Source organism: Excalfactoria chinensis, chromosome 1, assembly GCF_039878825.1.
Source record: "Excalfactoria chinensis isolate bCotChi1 chromosome 1, bCotChi1.hap2, whole genome shotgun sequence".
NCBI lineage: Eukaryota > Metazoa > Chordata > Aves > Galliformes > Phasianidae > Excalfactoria > Excalfactoria chinensis.
In genome coordinates, this window is record NC_092825.1 from 36,057,399 (window position 1) to 36,077,585 (window position 20,187).

A 20,187-nucleotide genomic window follows, 5' to 3' on the forward strand; every position below is an offset into this window, starting at 1 on the left:
CATAATGAGCATACCAAAGCGCCTACACACTTAGAAACAGTACAAGGACATGAGATATAGGAAAAGGTTTATTCAAATTCATTTCTGCATTAGTTTTTACTGTTTAAGAAGCAACAGTAACTCCACTTACAGAAAATGAGGAAAATTATTAGTTGGTAAATTGGCAGTATTATTTAGGTAGTTATTTTAGCATTAAGCTTTTAGATAGTCTGTTTTCAGGAATTTTCTAGCACCTAGCATAGTTACTTCTTTCACTGAAAAAAAAAAAAAAACACCATGAAAAATAACTTCAAAATGTGGGAAAAAGAGGCTTCAGGAACAATCTGCATGCTTATGAGTACACTCTAGTAAATGCCAGATTTCAAATCAAACATTTATATGACACAGCCATCTCATATCTGTTTCAAGGAATCACAGAGTAGTTAAGGTTGGACGGGATCTCTGCAGCTCATCTTTTCTATCCCCTCGCTCAAGCAGGTACGCTTAGAGCAAGATGGTCATTTTTACATTAGATTGTGAGATTTTTTGCAATCAAAGTCCAGGAGACATTTTGTACCTCCTATCTGCAGCTCAGAAGACACAAGAAGCTGTGGATGCCATTAACTATATATCATAAACTGAGACAAGAGGCCAGCAGCAGCCTGTACATTAATCTGCAAAACAGAGTTAAAAACCTCAAAGAAATTTATTTTGTACATCTATCATTACAAAAAGTAGAAAAATGTATTAACTTGAAAAATGAATGGTTGGATGCTAAAAGAATCCTTTCTATTTTAAGTATTTTCATGATTAAATACCATTTTTATATTAAGAATGTGCCTCATCAAAATGTGTTCTTCATATAGAGAAAACTTCTACCTGGTATGGGGTTAATGAACAGCCCACAAAAATTGATTAAAATCTTAACTTCTGCACAGATTTCTTACAAAGAAGAAAGTTCATGTCTGCACCTGTCCCTCCCTCACATACACAAACTCTAAGTCGCAGGCAAAATTACTCTGCCAATCATACAGTCACACTGATGCACAGAAACAGTGGCACTAGTCAATCTTTGACTGCACACTCATGAACACACATAAGCTTTCTCTATTGAAACAGCAGTCAATCTTTGAGTACCACAGTATATGCACCAGTGGATTTCTGATGATTTATTGAAATGACTTAGTGAAATTAAACCACACACTGCCATAAACATAAAGTGCAAAAATGAATTTGTTTCTGAACCACTTTTCCTTGTCTTTATTGTCTACAGTACAGTAGCTTTTTAAGGATTGTTTTTGTTTTGTTGTTTTTTTTTTTCAAAACAGTAAATTTTCCACTATATCTCAGCTTCTGGATTTGAAGACAGAAGAAAACGAAATATTTAGCACAGGGGCTCATTTACAAAGAAAGAGGTTACCTATGGTGCACATATGTCCAAAATACCATAGTAAAGATGAGTTCACTTACTTGACGGTCCATGAGAGTCTCTGTTATCACCATGATGCTGTGCACACATACAATTGAAGAACGGAGAACAGCAAACAAAAAGATCCAGGCCAGGAAGAAGCAAGTGCACAAAAGCAGCAGCAGCAGCAGGAGGAAAGAAGGACAATGAAAACAGAGTTAGTTCATGACTAAAATACAACATGCACCTCAATACCAAAGGCAAGACCTCAAGAGACTTAGCAGCTCAGAAAAGTCAAAGCAACAAAACTGACAAATATACTAATAAAGAAGCCATTAGAAGCCATCACTGTGTGTGGTTAGTGTACACGATGAGCAACTGACTAAGCTGTTAATTCTGAGTGGAATCTCCCACTGCTCCTATGACTTGATACATAACGTACACTAAGAAATTTCCAGCTGAAATGTTTTCAGAAGGCCAAAGCTCCAAAGACAGTTGAAATAACACAACATTTATTTCCAAAACTGGTCCACTTTAAGACAGGTGTTTCAGAAATAAAAAGGTTCTTAAACAATCATTATTGTGCGAACAAACACAAAAGTGCTAAAGAGATATCCAAGCCTAATGGCTTTGGCAGGCAAACATCAACCTAGAAGTCACATTTTGTATCAAAATATATCCAAAGAACTAATTTGCATTAACAAATTATCCTCCTCACATTGAAATATGTGAAATGTGGCCACTGCAGGAGAACAATCACACACTAACAGTCTGGACACCTTTCTGACACTGGAATTGCTTAAAAGTCGCTACTACCCAAAGCCACAATGGGCTTAAGATCCCACTGTGCTCAGCAGTGTACAGACAAGGTAAGTTCTATCCATGACTCAAAAAGTTCATTACTTTTGAGACACATAAAAAAACAAAAGAGGTGAAAGCCAGCACACAGATCATCATGAAATGCTATTTCCTTTCTAACACCAAAATAAATCCGAAAAAGCCGTACCTACTATACCTCAAACAAAAACCTTGAGCTCCAGTTCCATGTAGGAAAGAAATCTTCACCCTGCTTATAGAGTATTCATGTTTGCCTCTCTGTTACCAGGACTAATTAAAAGCAAATTAGAAAAAAGTAGAAATCTTTGCAAGCAGGAGACTCATCACTCCCCATCTTAAAACGCAGACTATTATCCCTCACAGCTGCCAAGGGGCATCAAATCATCATTGCAACATGCAGTGACAAGCAAACCTAAAATATTGCAACAAGAATTATGGAACTGCAGGACAAGTCATTGGAAAGATGAGGGAACGCTTCTTTCATAACGCTGCACTTCATGGAAATAGATGTGATTGAACAAGAGAAGCTGAAATAAAATGTGCTTGATATACAGCCTTCTGCCTGTCAGACACTTCAGGTCAGAGGGAAACAATCCTTAAGAACTCATGAACTTACCAGACAAGTACCAGCGTATGAAGTGCATACAATAATTCAACAGTTTTCAAGGTACAGCTTTTTAGCAACATACGGCAGGAGAAAACTGCTGTTTGGATTGTAACTGTATTAGCCTATGCTGTTTACAGATTGAAGAGAATTACTGACAGGAGAGCTAGGAAAGAGTTTGCAGTAACAGATCCAGCAGCTGATGGAAGGACTTGAAGCGCCAATGCTCAATGCTGGTCTGCTTTATTTCACACTGCAAGTCGGAAAGCAAAAGAAGAGAACTGGAAAAATAGATTATTAACGGGCACACAGATCAGAAGTTTCTGATGCTCAGACAGCACAGCTGCTAACAGTGCATACTTACGCATTGAAGAAACAGAGAAAAAGCACAGCAGAGGGTTCTGTCTCACTGCCTGCTTCTCAAGCAGTTTGACCAAGATACAACATGACACCACAGAGCAGGGCAACTGGTCACCTGAGACGACGCAGGGACTTTTGCGTAAATATTTTAGCATTGCCTGGTTAATCCTATGCACTGGTACAAACAGCTCCCATGCCAGGGACTGAAATACAAGCCTGGCTAACTCTGTCCCCTCTGTCCCCAGTCTTCTCCAATAAACATTCTGTTTACACACCCAACCACGTTCCTTGCTGGTCAGCATCCCCTTCATTAGAAAGCGCTGGGCCTGTGCATTTACCTAAAACCAGAGGAATATTCTGAACCCGATATGAGACGTTAGAATACTGAGATGAGATTATTTCAGTCAAGAAGACCTCTTTACTTTCCAATAGCCTATTGCAACTCAATGATTTGCAATTCCTATCCCTGCAGATCAGCAATTCAAAGCCCTCAGGAAACAAAAAAAATGATCGTTTTACTACCTCAGTGGCTGCTTTGCAAAGAATGCCCCCCTCAGGGCGTTCCTGTTCCTCATCTCCCACAGTTTTTATTTTGAATATAAAGAATTAAGACAAATCAATGTAAACGTATTTCCAGAAACACAGCCCACTGTATTATCACGTTTGTTTAACTGACAACATGCTTCAGTTACAGAGTAAATCTTCTGACAAGGGAGGATCTCAACATCAAATAATTTAGTTTCTGCTGAAGTGTATTCAATTAAAAATGGTTCTACCAAACCTCACAAAGCTCAGCACTCCTCCCAGTAACGTTTCAACTATTCAAGACCAAAGAATGAAGAACAGCGATGCAGACCACCTCATGCAACAGTGCCAATAATACTGTTTTCACACAAAAGCTGTTCTGCGCTTCAGAAAAGCATTATTTTTAGACATTCATTTCTCGGGGATAAAGCTTATACTAACTGCCACTAAGCCTAGAATTACATCTGCCAACTTGTCCTATAAAACAAAATCCTTTTCCTGTCGAAGATTAGGCAAAAACAAAAGTGAATGTCATGCTAGTGTGTCTCTATCTCACACTATAAGAGATCAATTTGTTAAAGATATTTACTAGACTTACAATCTAAACCTATCACTAAATTCTTAATAGAGTTTGAATACATATTTTAAAGCCAAATCAGAATTTTTAGCCTGCTGAAAAGAGATATTTTTGGGAAGCCATCTTTATTACATATAAATCACTAATATTAGTCACGTTTCAATTAAGTTTAGGACCACTAACCCAGCCTGCATAGCTAACCAGTAAAAAGGACCGATAAATTATGAGGGGGAAAAAAAAGAAGGTACTTTTCCATCTGCCAATGCATTTAAATAAGGACTGGCTGTTCAACTTTATACCAAATGCAACATAAAATGCATACCTTGGTCAAAAGTAGTTGATTTCAAAGTTGTTAAAAGTAGTAATTAGAAAACAATCTTTACAACAAATATTCACTTTAAATACCTTGTACTCTGTGCTAATTAAGCTTATTTTAATGATTATTTTTCAGAAAAGTAGGCAAAAACATTTTTCAACAACAACTCAGACCAAAGTATTCACAGTATTTTGCACTACCATGTCAAGACTATGAAACAATGTTTGCTGGTGTCATAATACAGATGCAGTATAATTCAGACACAGTAACTACCTAGGATAAGCACTTCACATACAGCTTTTCTCCGTTGACTAGATTCTGGAAAGAAGAGATCACAATATTGAGTCCTGTGATCTCCTTGATCTCCTCTGTTTTAACTTCACAGGCAAGCAAGAAAAAATACACACAAAAATAACTCAAACCAGGTAAAAGAGCTGAAACTTTTAAAACCAGCTTTTCAACTATCTTCTAGAAATGCTCCAAAGGACTTCAATTGTAAATTGTGTAGCAAAACATTCACCGCTCAAGTATGTTGTGAGTCAAACAGAACAGAATTTATTTTTAAATAAAATATCCCATTAGGGAGTTGACAGATGACACTCCAAGTTCATTGTGCATGGGATGTGCACGTATTTGTCCTGCACAACTTAGGGAACTTTTTAAACTGTAGGGAAATAAAAAAACAACACAATTTTTTTTTAAGTGCTCTGTAAAACAATCTCGAAGTGATTGTCTCAAAAGTATTTTCTTACTGCCTTTATGTTATCAAATGAACAGCTTCGTGCGGCAGTTTAACCAACACAAAAAAAAAAAAAGTTTGTAGCTAATTAAGTGTTAAACTTCATTTTCACCTCAATTTAGACTCCGATTTTGCCTTTTGGAGGCAGCACTTTGTATCAGAAAGCAGCTCTGGAAGGAAAAAATCATTTCCTACTTCAGTAATTAGAGTGCTTTCACACAACATAGCTTGTGGAAAAATTAAGTTCTTAAATAATTCTGACAGCCTGACGATGACTAAGTGTCACAGCACCCACTGTGCTCTTCCTGTTTTTAACTTGTGCTTAGAAAGAGCGCTGGGAGATTCACTACTTCAGTAAATTTATAATCTGCATAGATTGCCAATTTTTATACCTCAAATAACGCAGAAAATACATCATTACCTCTCTCCCTTCTGTTCCTGCCCCCATTCCATCAATAAATGTTTTATTTTTCTTTTTGTTCATAGTAAGTAACTAGTAAAGTGTAACAAGTGAGACTGACAGGAATATTTTTCTTTTGGGATTCAGATGAACAAAGTATAAAACCCAAGAACCAGACATTTCCTGACATCCAGCACTCCTGCCATTAGAGCCTACCAAATTATGGTTGGTAGGACATAATGTACCAAGTGCATTTACCAGGAAAGCATCAGCTCCAACAGAAACAATTCAAGCCGTTTAGCCCTTCTCCTTGGAAAAACATCTTTGCTTTCATTTGAATACATGAAGCCACATTTAAGTTACTCACTGAATTTCTGTCAAGTTCCCCATCAACCAGAACAGTCTCCATGCTGAAAGAGCGTGCTGTGTCTCTCCTTCAGCTACAGTTCTTCCATCCTGCCACTCAGGGTCCTGGAGAGAAAACAAACAAAAAAAGTAATGTTCAGAGTCTGAAATCCATTAAAAATCTCTCATATTCTCTCTTAAAAGAACAAAGAATCTTCTACTCTATGCACTCTGCATTACGGTTCCTTGCAAAATGCACACACTAGCTATAAAACTCAGCCTTTTAGGAGTGAAGGGAGAAGTTAGCTGCTGAATAAATGGCCAAAACAAAAGCTATTCCACATACACTCACAAAGGCAAGCCTTTACATTTAGGCACACTTGCCACAAATGAGGAAGAGCTGGAAAAACATAAACAAAACAAAAGAGATAGCTAGATGGAGGGAAATCCTTCAGTTTTCCTCTGTATTTTTTCCTTCCCTCCAGACATCAGCAGCAGCACACTGCTCCTGCCCTGCAAACACAAGCACACACACACACAAGCACACACACACAAGCACACACACACACACAAGCTGCTTGGATATACAGAAGGTGTTCTGGAATAGTAGAGTCGAAGAGCTTCTCAATTTGTTGTGGAACCACAACAGAGAAATTGAATTATTCAAGGCAACCAGCCCCTCTGTGGCACGCCTGGACATTCAGTTCATGGTCGCTGCCCTGGAATCTGGCAAACAATGCCTCATTCTCTTGATACTTCCTATTTACTTCTCTGATAGAGAACAAAAGCCATAAAATAACCTCTGTACTCACACCACATTTGAAGTTAATAGTGAGACAAGAAAAGGGTTTGGAAACAAAGCAGTGGCAAGGCTTAACCAAGTGTTTAGTGGGTTCAAAGAAGGAAGCCGATGAAGATGGGATGGGAACAGAGATGCCCCCAGCTCCACAGAAACAGAAGTGAGGGCTGCAAGCCAGCCCATGCAGAACAGAGAAAGGCAGCATCCCACAGGAGAACCAGCTGTCCCAGCAGCCTTCAACCACACTCACAGTGCCTGCCCTCTTGCCAGAGCAAGCAGTCAGCATAGTATTAGCCCAAGAATGCTTTCTTCTCCCTTTCTAAGAAGGGCTGGGCAGGAAGAAGCTGAGTCAGAAGCCAGATACTGAACATTTGGGCAAGAAGAGGAACATGAAGACAGTGGAATTTTCTTTAAGCTACAGTATTAGCATATTGTGCTTGGGGTACACGTGAAACTGTAGCTTCTGCTCAAGCAATAGCAGAAAGAGTAACTGAGCAGAGGGGAAGGTGGTCCCACAGCCTTATGGGCACTGGAGGCTGCGGGAGGACAGGGAGAGAGATGGGAAAAGAGGGGAGACCACACCAACCTGGCCATGCAGCTCCAAGCCTGCCTTGGGAAATACATACTCGTGGAAGAAAACCTCACTACAAAGAACAAGCATTTGTTCAACTGTTCCATAATTGCCATAATTTTTGTTCTTGTATTACATAAAGCACATTAGAATTAAATCTCCCTTAATAAAACTCCCTTAGGCAGAGCAAATAGAATTAACACACCATAGCAAATTGAAATACTAAATTACCATAACATACGCCACTGAAACACAAAAGAAAGTGATAACTTTTTTAAACAAAGTCATAGTCTGCCATTGTGCTTAAGAAATTGCAAAGGTTATTGTTCTCTATGACTCAGTTCAAGAATCAAGGAAGAGCTTATTCATGTACCTCAGCAAGTACTGAGATGACACGTAACTGGGAAGTATATGTTGGGATGTTTCATTTAAATTGGAAACACTATCCATTGGAAGGGAGATTATAAGGGATTAATTGACATTACTGAGGTGAAAGATAACGTTACTGCAGGCAGAACTCATCCCCACCGCTTTACTTCCAGGAGCAGCAGGCACAGCAGCGCTGCCTCCCCAGGAGCAGACAGGGTGCAGACCACCAAGGCACAACTGCTTCACACTCCTGCAGGCTGCTCCTTTTCATCTCTTCACCCCACGCCCATTAGGAGCTCTATTATTAGCAGGCTATTCAGCAGCACCAGGATGGCTGCACACACATTCAATTTACGGAAACACTAAGCACTCTTGAACAGGATGAAAAAGGAGTGACACCGCCAACAGATGCACACACCGATACCTAAAGCAGTCAGTCAGCTGTTGGCTTTGCACGAACTCGCTGCCATGCTCAGTTATCCAATAAACAGATCTTTCCTGACACTGGAATATTCACCTTAAAGCTGTTTTAAACAGATCTCTATTTTTACCAGATATCTTCGACTAATGATTTGTATTGGCAGCACTCCAGGTGCATTCTGGTTCTGTCTGTCCACAATACTGCAGCCATTTCTTCATCTTCCCTTCTTTCAGTCGCAAAGGTGGTACCCACAGCACCTACCCTAATATCCACTTCTTGGCATTTCCTGCCTTTTGTGCTGGCCAGGCAGCAGACCATCCAGCACAGTCCAGTGCACCACGGAGGAGTTACAGGGGAAGAAAGGCTTAGCCTGCCCACGTTGGAACAGTTGCAAGAATAGAACAGGTGCGGAACTGGTAGAGGACTGCACTCCCCCACGTTGTTTCACAGATCAGCAGATGGTGGGCTACACTTATTTCTCCTGGCAAAACAGAGGCTGAAAGCGTACAGTGTTGGTTCTGAATGTACCAAAATAAATACCAAAGCAGGAAAAGGGATCTCTAACAAAAGGATATTGCCAAAAAGGAAAGTAAGTCTCAGCTTTGAGAAGAAATTTATCTTGAAAATGACAGATTTTAGGACGGGGGAGATGTATTTTTCAGCTGCAGTCAGGTCACTGTGAGGGCGCTTCCAAGAGTGAGCGCAGCCTTTTCTACTTCCAACAACCCAAACATCAGGTTGGAAAATACAACCCCAATTTTAAACCACCACCTTCTTAGCTTCTGGGAGGCCTTTAGGATGTGCTTTCGCTGTTCTTGTTACACACACCAACATGGACAATCTGTTTGTCTGTCTGGTTGGTCGGCTTGGGTTTTTTAATTTACAGACGTTCCCATTCCATAATCACACCTCGTAAGAGCTCACAAACTGACATTGTTTCAAGATAAATATATGATGACAGCCCATTTCTTTTATAAACAAAGATACAAGCAGGAACTTAGAATGATATTGCTCATTTTAAAGCAGCTTTAACAGTTAGACAAATCGTGCTATAAAATAAGCTATTACTTTCCAACTGTGAAAATAATCTAGGGTGATTAGCTCAGAAGCACACATTTCAAGCAAAAGGGAGAGGCCACTTAGCACACAGCCAACAACTTGTCATGCTAACACCTCTATTTCATTGCCATTGCTGTTTCATCAATGAATCAAGATACCCGAATCTTCGCAGGCTATATAATTTAGGTAGGTTTTAGCTTTGTCCTTAAGCACCGTCACCTGCAGTCATTAGATATCCCATTTGCACCGTGCTGCTGTTTCCTGATCTGCTGTAGTATCACAGTTTACAGTCCAACGCAGTAACTCGTAGACAAGCACACAGCCCCATCTGTGACCCGCTAATGGGCTGCAGCGAGTGCTGGCTGAAATGGATACTGTGCGCTGCTCTGGCCTGCCCAAGGGGGAAACATCCTCCAGGGCTCTGACCTCAAAGCAGACCTGCTAATCTGTTGGACACCTGCCTTCTTTCTTTAAGGTCTAGAATAAGTTACTGCACTTCAAATGCCCAAGATGGTTATCAGCTGACAGCATACTCTAAATTTTGTTACGATGACACGGGTGTAATTACTTGACTTCACAGATCAGTGCGGCAACAAACACAGACAGGCACGCTAGCAAAAAAGAAACCTTGCTGTTTGCATTGGCATCAGGAAGGGTAAGAACTGACCTAAGTCCTTTCTGCAGTCACAACAGCACCTGAGAAATACTCCACGGGGAACCACTGAATCATTTAGGTTGGCAGTGCCCCTGGGGTCCATCTGTTCCAACCCCCGCTCAGCAGGGACACCCAGAGAAGGGTGCCCAAGCCCCTGTGCATGTGGCTTCTGAAGATCTCCAAGGAAGAGACTCCACAGCCTCTCTGAGTAGCTTCTGCCAATGCTCTGTTTCTTGGTGCTGAGAAGGAACCTCCTGTGCTCCTGATTGTGCCCACTGGCTCTTATCCTCGCACTGGGCACCCTGAAAAAAACCTGGCTCCATCCTCTTTACATCCTCCCCTTAGGATCACTAAGAGAAGAGATCTTCTGGCTGAACACTTCTAGCTTTTCCCACTTTGAGGCCCTTCACTGAACTCTCTCCAATATGTCTCTGTCTCTTTTGTACCAGGGAACCCAGAACTGGACACAGCACTTCAAGCATGGCCTCACTGCTGAGTGGTGGGGAATAATCACCTCTCTCGACCAGTTGGCAGCACCCTATTGCAGCCCAGAGCATCATTCTCCTTTGTGACAAGGGCACATTGCTCCCTCACAGTCAATTCAGTGTCCACCAGGATCACTAGATAGGCCCATGTAAGCAGTTCTCAGCTGTGGTTTTCAGTGGGTTCAGTTCAGTAAAGCTGTATGAAAGCTTAAAATAGTACCCGTGAGAATGGTATAGGTGCTATTAAAAAAAAAAAAAAAAAAGATAAATTTCTTAAAAATTAAGAGCTAATAGGAACAGGAAGAAGAAGTTTTAAGAAATTCATTAAGTCTAAAACCTAAATCTAACTAGGATAATCAAACTAAGGCTTTCAAATAATTCAAGTATCTTTCAGCAGCCACATGACAGGGAGAAGGCATCTCCCATCTGAGGCATCTCCCATCTCCCATCTGAGGCTGTCTGAATTCAGTGCACCAGAAGAAATACAGCACCCTGGATGCTGCACAAGACCACACACCAGCTCTTTCAGTTTATGAGTACACACACTGAGTACGCTCTATTAACAAACAACAGATCAGGTCAGCCTCTTGCACATAACACAGTGTCACCACATGCCAAGGGCCACGTGCTTGTTGAGAGCAGTTCCGAGAAAGCAGAAACTGAAGCTGAGTTACTGGTAAAAATGGCAACTGTCCAGAAAGGTCAAAAGCGAGTAGAAGACCTTATTGAAAAAACTAAATCACATTTTCTTCAGCTACTAAAAGTAAGCACATTATGCATGCTAACAAGAATCTGTAATAACTTGAGAGAAGCTTTACTCTGCAATTCTGTCAGAGAGAAATCTGAGAGCTGAATAAACCCTCCAGTTCCATCTCTCTTACTGCAAAGTCAGGTCAAATACAAATGCTTGACAAAACTAGTGATAATCTAGGGGAAGTTGTTCAACTGCATGGTTAGCTCTGAATCACAACATTTAAACCCTCAAAGTTTAAACACCAAATTCAACAGATACCTCACGTGTTTCCCCCCTTCCCCCCACACCCACATATATTGTGGCCATTTAATGTTCTAAGTCAACAAATACACGCTTTTGAAATGCTTCCTTCCACTGTCAATTTCATCACCTGCCTTCTCATTTCCTGAACAAACAGCTCATGTGCAAAGAAAGCTCTTTCCTCTGTTTCTCTATTGCTGTTTTCAGACAGAACAAAACAGGAAGGGTGAAACACTTCAGAAAGACTTGACAAAGTTCTCACCTAGAAAAACTTTGGAAAGTAGATGCATAGCTCTGATAGTTCAGCTATACTTTGTTAGTGGTAGATGGCAATGAATGCCAAGAAAGGGATACCAGGCTTCCGAACAGCCACTGCAACTTTAATGAATTGCTACCTTAAACAAACATCCCACAGGAAAACTTGTTTTGGCAAAAAAAGGATGCTAACATTCTCTCAGAGCTTATGTCAGATATTCCGAAACCCTTCTGCCATTCAAGTACACTTCAAAGCTCCCCAGCCTGTCCCAGTCTTCATGATGCATGTTTTGCATGACTGCTCCCACGATACAAAGGGACTGTTGGTCTTAGTGGTAAAAATGACTATTTCTTTGTATAAAGACATCCAGTTATTGGAGCATTAGTCCCATTGCCTTCACAAGGCAGTTTTATCAAGGGTGAAATCTAGCTTTTGAACATAAGAATGCGAGGAGATATTAGTATTTTTGCATTTACTAAAATTGAAACAGAGAACATCTATGAAGCTTCATAAAACACTCAAAGGACTTGTCCTGCTTTGTTGTGATGGTGTAGGGAAAGAAGATTGAATGACACCTTTCACAGGCAAATCTATTATTTTGTTTTTCTAGCCCAAGATGCTGCAGTACCAACCATCAAAATAACCAAGCGGACACCAAACCCGCCTTCCAGCAGATGCCATTCTATCACCACCAGCATTGTTTAAAAGAGATTACATTGCTCAAGGACAGCCTTTGTCTGAAGGAAAAAAAAAGGCGCACTCTGACAAAGTGGTTAGACACCTTTCATGCTGTTTTCCTTTCAGAACCGCCCGCCCCCACCCTCCGGGTCACACTGGCCTTATGTTTCTCCTGCCCAAAGATGATAAGCTAGCATATGTTTTAGAAGAGTGACAAGTTCAATCATTTCAATTTTAGAGAATCCTGCCTCTCGTCTAACAGCGTTGAAATTTCTCATTCCCAACTGTAAAGTTACTGCTAATGCCACACATACATTATCTACCCAACTCACATTCATCTCTTCAGAGATGCTTGCATTAGAAGCCAAGAAGCTCCCAGTAATATCCCCTGTGCTGTGCTGAGAGGCAGGTTGGTACTTCCCATGTCTTCTTATCTCTCGTTTGGACACCTATATGAGGCTGCAGCAGGACAGCCCTTGTGGTCACAGCTGAACAAGTCTCCAAGCTAACAGCCCTCCACGCTGGGCTGCTCTGGTGGCTGCTTCCAGAGTGGCCTGCATTACAGGATGTGCTCCCAGACCACTTCAGCCACATTGTGACACACTGCTTTAAACAGACACAGGCAGATAACTTTAACAGGGCTAGAGCAAGTGACTTTTTAGATGCCTCTCTGCTTGTATGTCCAGCATGGCAGTGGCACAGAGCTCTGCCTCTGGCTTTGTGAAGACATGGGCTATGCTTACAGCTATGGACCTATCCAGCGCTGGTTGGAAACCAAGGAGGAAACAAAAGGAGTCAAACCACTGGAAAATAAAAGGTAGTGTTTTTGTAAAAGGTTTTTCTGAAATGAAAAAGAAAGGTAAGTCAGCAGAGATGTTTCCATTGACAAGATGGATAGGAGACAGAACATTTCCTTCCATTTCCGATGCTGGAGTCAGTCGCCATTCTGATAAACTGAGACAGACCTGAGTTTCCTTTGCATGGAACTTTCCAAAACAAATCCAACCTTGTTTCTCCTAAAAGGATTTTTTTTGTTGTTCTTATTTTTGTTTTCCCTTGACAGATATTACTGTCAGGTACAGAGACAAAGCATCAAAAAAAACCAAAAAACGGACACCTACTATTTCAAGCCTAAGAAAACTACTTTAATCATATCAAGACTTGAAAAAGCCTCAATAAGAGAATGCTGAAAGTCTATTTTAATACTTCAAAAGAAGCAGAATACTATTTTCAGTGAAGAAACCCTCTAAATATCTAAGTTACTATCTACATCATAGGTACTGAACTATTTTACATGTCATGTAAAAGTCAAGATTACCATCGACTTCATGAGGAATACAGCTTCAAAGAAAGCTATTCTGAGATTACACGTAGTTAATTGCAAGGAATCACATTACTGCAGGAGAGTGAATTGCCAATCGCATGATGAACAGTGACCCGATGAGGGCTGTTTACCTAGCAGAAATGAAGTACAACATGACAGCTTAAATTGAAGTTTCAGTACTTCTGAAGTGGCAGCGACTTTGCTTGGACAAACAGTTATCATCAGGGCCGTAACAAAAGCCATCACAGCTGAATTCCAGTGTCACTCCTCTCTGAGCTGACTCAAGCAAACACAAGCAGGATTCCAGTTTGTAACAGTTTCAGAAAGCATAACTAGTCAGACAGTTGTACGACATATTTTGCTTTCTAAGAGTTAATTTACAGTTTTAGTTGCTGGGTATTTGCATTATCTCAGACATCAGAACATGTATTATCTAAACTGCAATACCATTTATGTTTAAAAAAATCTGTACTGCTGGAGTATGGACAAGAACATGTTTCCAAGTCTTCATCCAAGTTGTTACATGATCCTCTACTTAAGAATCATCCCATTTTCTCACCCACAGTCTCTCATCCATCTTTTCAGGAGTTTCAGATACGTCAAAAAATAAGACAGCATTTCTCCTCAAAAGAAAACAAAGCCAGTCAAATCTATCTCAGTACACTCTTGACAATGGAAATGGACAAAATGCAACTAAAGCAAATTCAGATTAATACTGCTGTCAAGAGCATCACCCACCTGTGAAGGCCAAAGCTCAGAATATGCTAAACATAATCAACTTTAAAAGTGACTAAAAAACCAAACATACAAACATCCTTTCCGAAGTGCAGAAATGCAAAAGGAATCATTTAGAAGTGAATTACAGTATCGCACGTTCAGTTGTACATGAGGTCCTTCCCAGTAACTAGAGTGACTAACCAAAAAAGATACCAATCTTTACTTTTCTTACTGCATCTCCTAACTAATAGTTGTCAGTGTTAGACTGTAAGCTCCTTAGAGCACAAACTATTTCTTTGTTCTATATCCAGATGCTATAAAATTCAATTTGATCCAAACGCAACAAGGCTCCTCAAGTTCAAAGCAATATAAAAGGTAATTGTTGACTAACAAGAGAGTTAAAGGAAAAGAATCCTCTTAATGCACATCATAGCAGAAAGAAGAAAACGAAATTCATAAAATGAATAACATTCCACCCCAATTGAGTCAGTGTAAAGTTGTAGTCTTTCCTCCGCACTGTGTATTTTGCCACTTCTCAGAACTGAAAAGGATGACAAATCCATTTTAACACTTTTTAAAATAGATTTTTGTCCCTGTTAAAAGGGAACTAAGTTTCAGAAAAAGGAGGTGAAGGGGTGGGTAGGTGGTTCCATGTAGTGAAAAAATCCTCAGAATGATGCTTAGCTGACTCACTGACATGTGCCCAACAAGAGCACGACTGTAACTCAGAGCATGCTGCCACTTAACTATGATCATTTAGAAATACCACTGGACTACAGGCTTCCAAAAGTCTACCAATGGTAAAGCTTCCCCCCTCCCCGTTAGTAAGCACTATTAAGGAATAGCATTCATATAAAGAGAATAAAACACCATCCATCTTTCCTTAACCAGAGCTACCAAGGACCTGCCAGCACAGAACCACCTTTCTACACCCAAGGACTTAGTTTAACCACTTCCATAAACAAACTTCCAAGGGATTCTGTGAAGATCAGCTACAATCCTATCTTCAGATCTAAACTGAGACACACATAAAAGAAAATCAGTGAAAGATGTAAACCCTCTTTCATGCTTTTAGCTTCAACATGGATCTCAGCTGAGCTTTGCATAGCTGCTGTACAGTTACATTGTGCCCAGGAGGATTTCATGAGATGGATACTCTGCAGTATTAAACATGGTGAGTATTTCCAACAGGAACCTAATGTTCTTTGGTATAATTTAGTTTTCCTTCTCTTAGCAGCCGTGTCTCTTCTTAATATTAAAATAGAGTCAGTGACATAAGAGATGGCCTTCCTTTGGGTTTCTTTAGGCCAGTGCTAGAAGGTAGTTCCTACAATAGAATTTAAGAGCAAAAGGTCAGAGAAGTGCACAGCAAAAGGAACAACCTTGGAAATAGTAACTTCAAGTAGCAGCAGTTCAAACAAGCAGTGATAGCATCTCACTTACACATCATGGTTTATTGAAACGATTTAGAAAGTCTAATTTAGATTTCCACTGTTTATGCCAATTTTTTAGGGTTTTTTTCTTTGCTTAATTAAAATAAGTTGATGCACAAACTTCTGGGTTTTTCTGTGTCACTGCTATCCTACCTGTTTGTGGTTTGGGATCTGTCACAGAGTTCTTCTGTTCTATTTTCTGTTGTGGGGTTTTTCTTTATTATTATTTTTTAAATAAAGAATTAACATTTCAAGTAGCCTGTGCAAAGGTTCAGCAAGGACTAATGCTTTTAGTGCCAAACATTCCAGTTTGTCTTTCTGAAGCTACTGAGCAACTTTGATTTAGAAGTGCTTTGGGAGTTTCATACATCTTTGAGTGACAGTATGAAGTAATGGCACTTAAACAATATAAGCTGGCTTTGTGGTTTAAGCCAGCAGGCATCTCAGCACCACACAGCTGTTCACTGTGGGATGGGGGAGGGAGTCAGAAAAAGGCAGAACTGATGGGCTCGGATAAAAACAGTTCAACAGGACAGAAATGGAAGAGTAAGCAACAGTGCTAACAATAATAATAGTATATACAAAATAAGAGGTGCAGTTGCTTACCACACTGTGACATTCCAGACCTTGTCACGTTACCCAGCTCTTACTTCTTAGACAGACCTTGTGTTTCTCTATCCATTAAAGTGTCTGTTCCCCATGGGATTTCTTTAGGGGATTCGAAGTACTGAGTCTTCCATGAAAGCAGCAACGGAAGAGATACAAGCATAATCAAGTGACAATGCACTTGCAATTTACAGCCCTCAGAATTCAACTTGATATTCCTGTTGAATGCAAGTCAGGCAACTGCTCATATGCTTTACAAAAATTAAGCAACTTGCATAAAAAGAACTTTTGCCAAAGGTGAAGATAGAATGCAAGTCTTCCAGAGCTCAAAGCCAATCCTCAAGCAAGGAAGTAATAGCAACAAGTAGCAACAACATCACAACATGACCAGAATACATTTGATGTTCCCCTCAGGGGCCTGTGCAGAAGATATGAAATACATTCAAGAAGAAAAGAAAGTATGTGCCGTGGTTGGGATAACAGAGTTCTGTCCCTTTACAGCCTGAGTATGGATACAAAGTTGCTTTGTGCCGCACAACCAGGAAAATGAAGCCTCAACACTTCCTTGGAAGTTCTTTGAGATGCTCCAGAGAATAAAACAAATAAAGAAAAGTTAGTATTTATTCAATTCAAGCCCAAGGAATCTTGAATGGTCAAGGAACCTCCTTCCTCTCTTCCATCTAGACTACTCACATAGTGGGAATGTGTTCTACCACAAAATGGTTCAACAGCGTCATCATTAATTAATTAGCTAGTTAAGCAAAATAAGAACAGCGTGGTGTGGGTTTTGAAAAGATATCTTTGTGTCTGGGAGGCCAGGAACAGACTGAAGGCAAACACAAACACCCAGACAGAAGGCTGCAATGCTTGTGAACTCCAGTAAAATCTGTTTTCATCAGTTCTTAATCAGTTTCTAATAGCATGTCATTGCTTAGTTTTATGTAGAAAATTGCACCCACTACTGAGATAACATTAGCTTAACTACCAAGATAATATTAGCTTAAAGCAATCCGACACCTGTATCCCTGCCACAGCCGCTAACTACACCTGGAAGTGTCGCATTACACTTCATATTTCCTCGAAGGGCACTCACACGTGTATTTTGAGGTCTAGCACCTAGGAGTAGAATAAAACACTCATTTCCAGTCTTCATTATGCAGATTAATCTAGGTAGCAACAGCAAAGGTGTCAGCGACACAACTCAATGACAAACATGAGTCCTGAATTAGGCATAGACAAGCTTCCATTTCCTTGGGTGTATATGATGGCTGACATTTATCGTCCAACACAGAACTGAGATGTCAGAAGGAAAACCAAATGTATCACTTTAGATTCCCTGCAGAGGTAGCTAAGTATCCAGAAGGACACGTTTCCAATCATAGCTATGCTAAATGGCACAACTAGAAAACTGTAGCACCCTGCATTCTCACTTCTTTACTGAGAGCCCAGACTGAGTATCCAAAATCAGTGGTCAGAAATACAAACCTGTCGAGTTCAGCAGACATAATGTACTCTTGATTTCTCTGAGATGTCTCATAATGAACATCCTCTCTTTTTCCCCCAAGTAGTCACGAGAAAGTGTGTGTAATATTCATTTTAATGAAGGTAGCAAGCATGCAGAGCCCTTTATCCTCAAAACCACCTTGGCACATGTAACTTCTCCTATGAGAAAGTATTTCCTTCTTTCATTTTGCAGCCCTCAGCAGAACTCAGAAAGAGATGAACTGCCCTCTCTTCCCATTGATCCCGACTTGGGGAAAATAAATAAACCAAGATAAACCAGTAGCTCTTAATGCACTGTCATGTTTTAATTTCCCACAACAGCTTGCAGAAATTCTCTGATGTCCATAGATTAAGCATTTGTTTCTCATGTCCAGATTATCTGCTACACACATGCAACATGGAATTACAATCTCGTAACTCTAGGAATGCTATTAACTTCATAAATTCCAGACTGTAACTGAATGGCCTTTTGGACATCTCAATGCTGTTTAAAAGCACCAACTGTAAAATAACCAAGATGTTTACCTACCCAAACCACCTAACCAAGACAAACACACAAGTATTCAGTAATAAAAGCCACTTGCCCCACACCACGAGTTCTGTGCCAATACGTCATATATAAGGAGACTGACTGTTTGCAAATGCTGATAAGTATAATTAACCTTCATAACCCTGTCTCTGGCCTTGAACATTGATGCTGAATTCATCTTGAAAACCAATTAAAATGCTAAGTAGTCTACACACTTTGGAGCTAGAAAATGGCACACCACATTCAATGAAAGTATGAAAAGTACAATTGTCTCCTTAGCATCAAGGATTTGTCGGTTGCTTAAGTTAAGTCTTAACTACATCATGCTTTTAAATAATTGAAGAACTCTTCAAATCTCCCTTAAGACCCTGAAACATTTAAGATTTATGCAGGGAAACAGATCTCCAATCTCAACAAAACTGAAAGTTTAACAACAAAAATACAAAAAACAAAAACCAGGCAAAGAAACAAAGGAAAGGGTTAAGTGTGTCACAAGGTTTGATGCTGCCTTTCTGTGCTTATCTGTAATGACAGACATCAGCTGTATCAATAAGGGCCAAAGGCTCTTCCTCCGCTCACAGAGCACACTCTGCATTTCATTTTGCCTTTAACTTCATTCTCCCCCAGTAGGGTGTCCTTACACATTCTGCCCTGCAGATCAAATACTGACAAGGAAAGACAAGATTTATGTTGCTGAAATGGCCTTTCTAGGGCTGACAGTTTTAAATGAGCAGAACCACATGGCAGGCAAATGGATCTGGAATTTTCATTTTTCTGACACTTCTTTCCTGAATGAAAAGCATGGCAAATATTGGGCTACAATGCTTCATTGCAAGGTAAGGCTTTGGACATTTGCTCCGTTACTACTTAAATTCATGGTGGTTGTTTTTCCAGTTAAAACAGTAGGTAGAGGCATAACTTTCTTGGCAGAAGGAAAAGTAGGTAAGATGATTACTAATTCTGCAATGAACCTGAGCTGCTTATCGCCATTTAAAAGTTACTACTCCATTCTACCATCAGAATACTGTTTCCACTGATCTATGTGTGTATTTATGTAGTGTTCAATGCTGTCAAGTTAATCCTTGACAGCTAACGTACATAGATGCGCTGTAGATGGCAGCATTCTATACAATTCACCACTTTACCTTGAGTTAAATAGTGCAATATAAAGGATATACTGCAAGGTTATTGCAAGAATCTTAAATTTAAGCATTTGCAAAACTTACTGTCCATGGTAAGTGTACAAGATGTATCAATTTGAAAAGCAAGAGCTCGGTTCCTTCTCCACTGAGAAAGGAGGACCTGCACCTTGGTGCTGATCAATCACAAAAAATTAAGCCACTGCAGCTGAGATAACATCCCTCAAAAGAGAGACCCACAAACTGTTCCTGTGTATGTGATCTGAGCATCCTCAGACATTTCACTTCATCTGACCAAAGCCAAAGTGAGCTTCTTGCAATCATCTAAATCCTCTAGGTCTGCAGCGTACCTGGAATTCTGGCACACACTTCCCAGAGAGCAGTGGCATTCCTAGCAAACTCTAGAATTTTGCAATGAACTCGCCAGCTCCTTAAGTTGACTCTGGCCCATCGGCCACCCACTTGCTATGCAGAGCCTCCCAGAAGCAGTCACTTTCTCCAGGTGACTTCACACACCTCACAACACATACAGCGTGAACTTCACAAAAGTAAACTGTCA

At 40.2% G+C, this 20,187-nt stretch overlaps 1 protein-coding gene across 3 annotated transcripts in view; it reads right to left on the minus strand.

Moving 5' to 3' along the window:
* The window catches only part of OSBPL8 (oxysterol binding protein like 8), an 80,019-nt gene that overhangs the window by 47,735 nt on the left and 12,097 nt on the right, over positions 1-20,187 (minus strand). For 2 of the 3 annotated variants that reach the window (XM_072329926.1, XM_072329917.1), the window contains exons 2-3: positions 6,113-6,216; positions 1,450-1,486 (exon numbers count right to left, since the gene is read on the minus strand). In XM_072329926.1, coding sequence (XP_072186027.1) covers positions 1,450-1,486; positions 6,113-6,154 — 79 coding nt within the window. In that variant the 5' untranslated portion in view covers positions 6,155-6,216. The remainder of the gene's footprint in view (positions 1-1,449; positions 1,487-6,112; positions 6,217-20,187) is intronic. The other variant, XM_072329936.1, reaches the window with a different exon arrangement.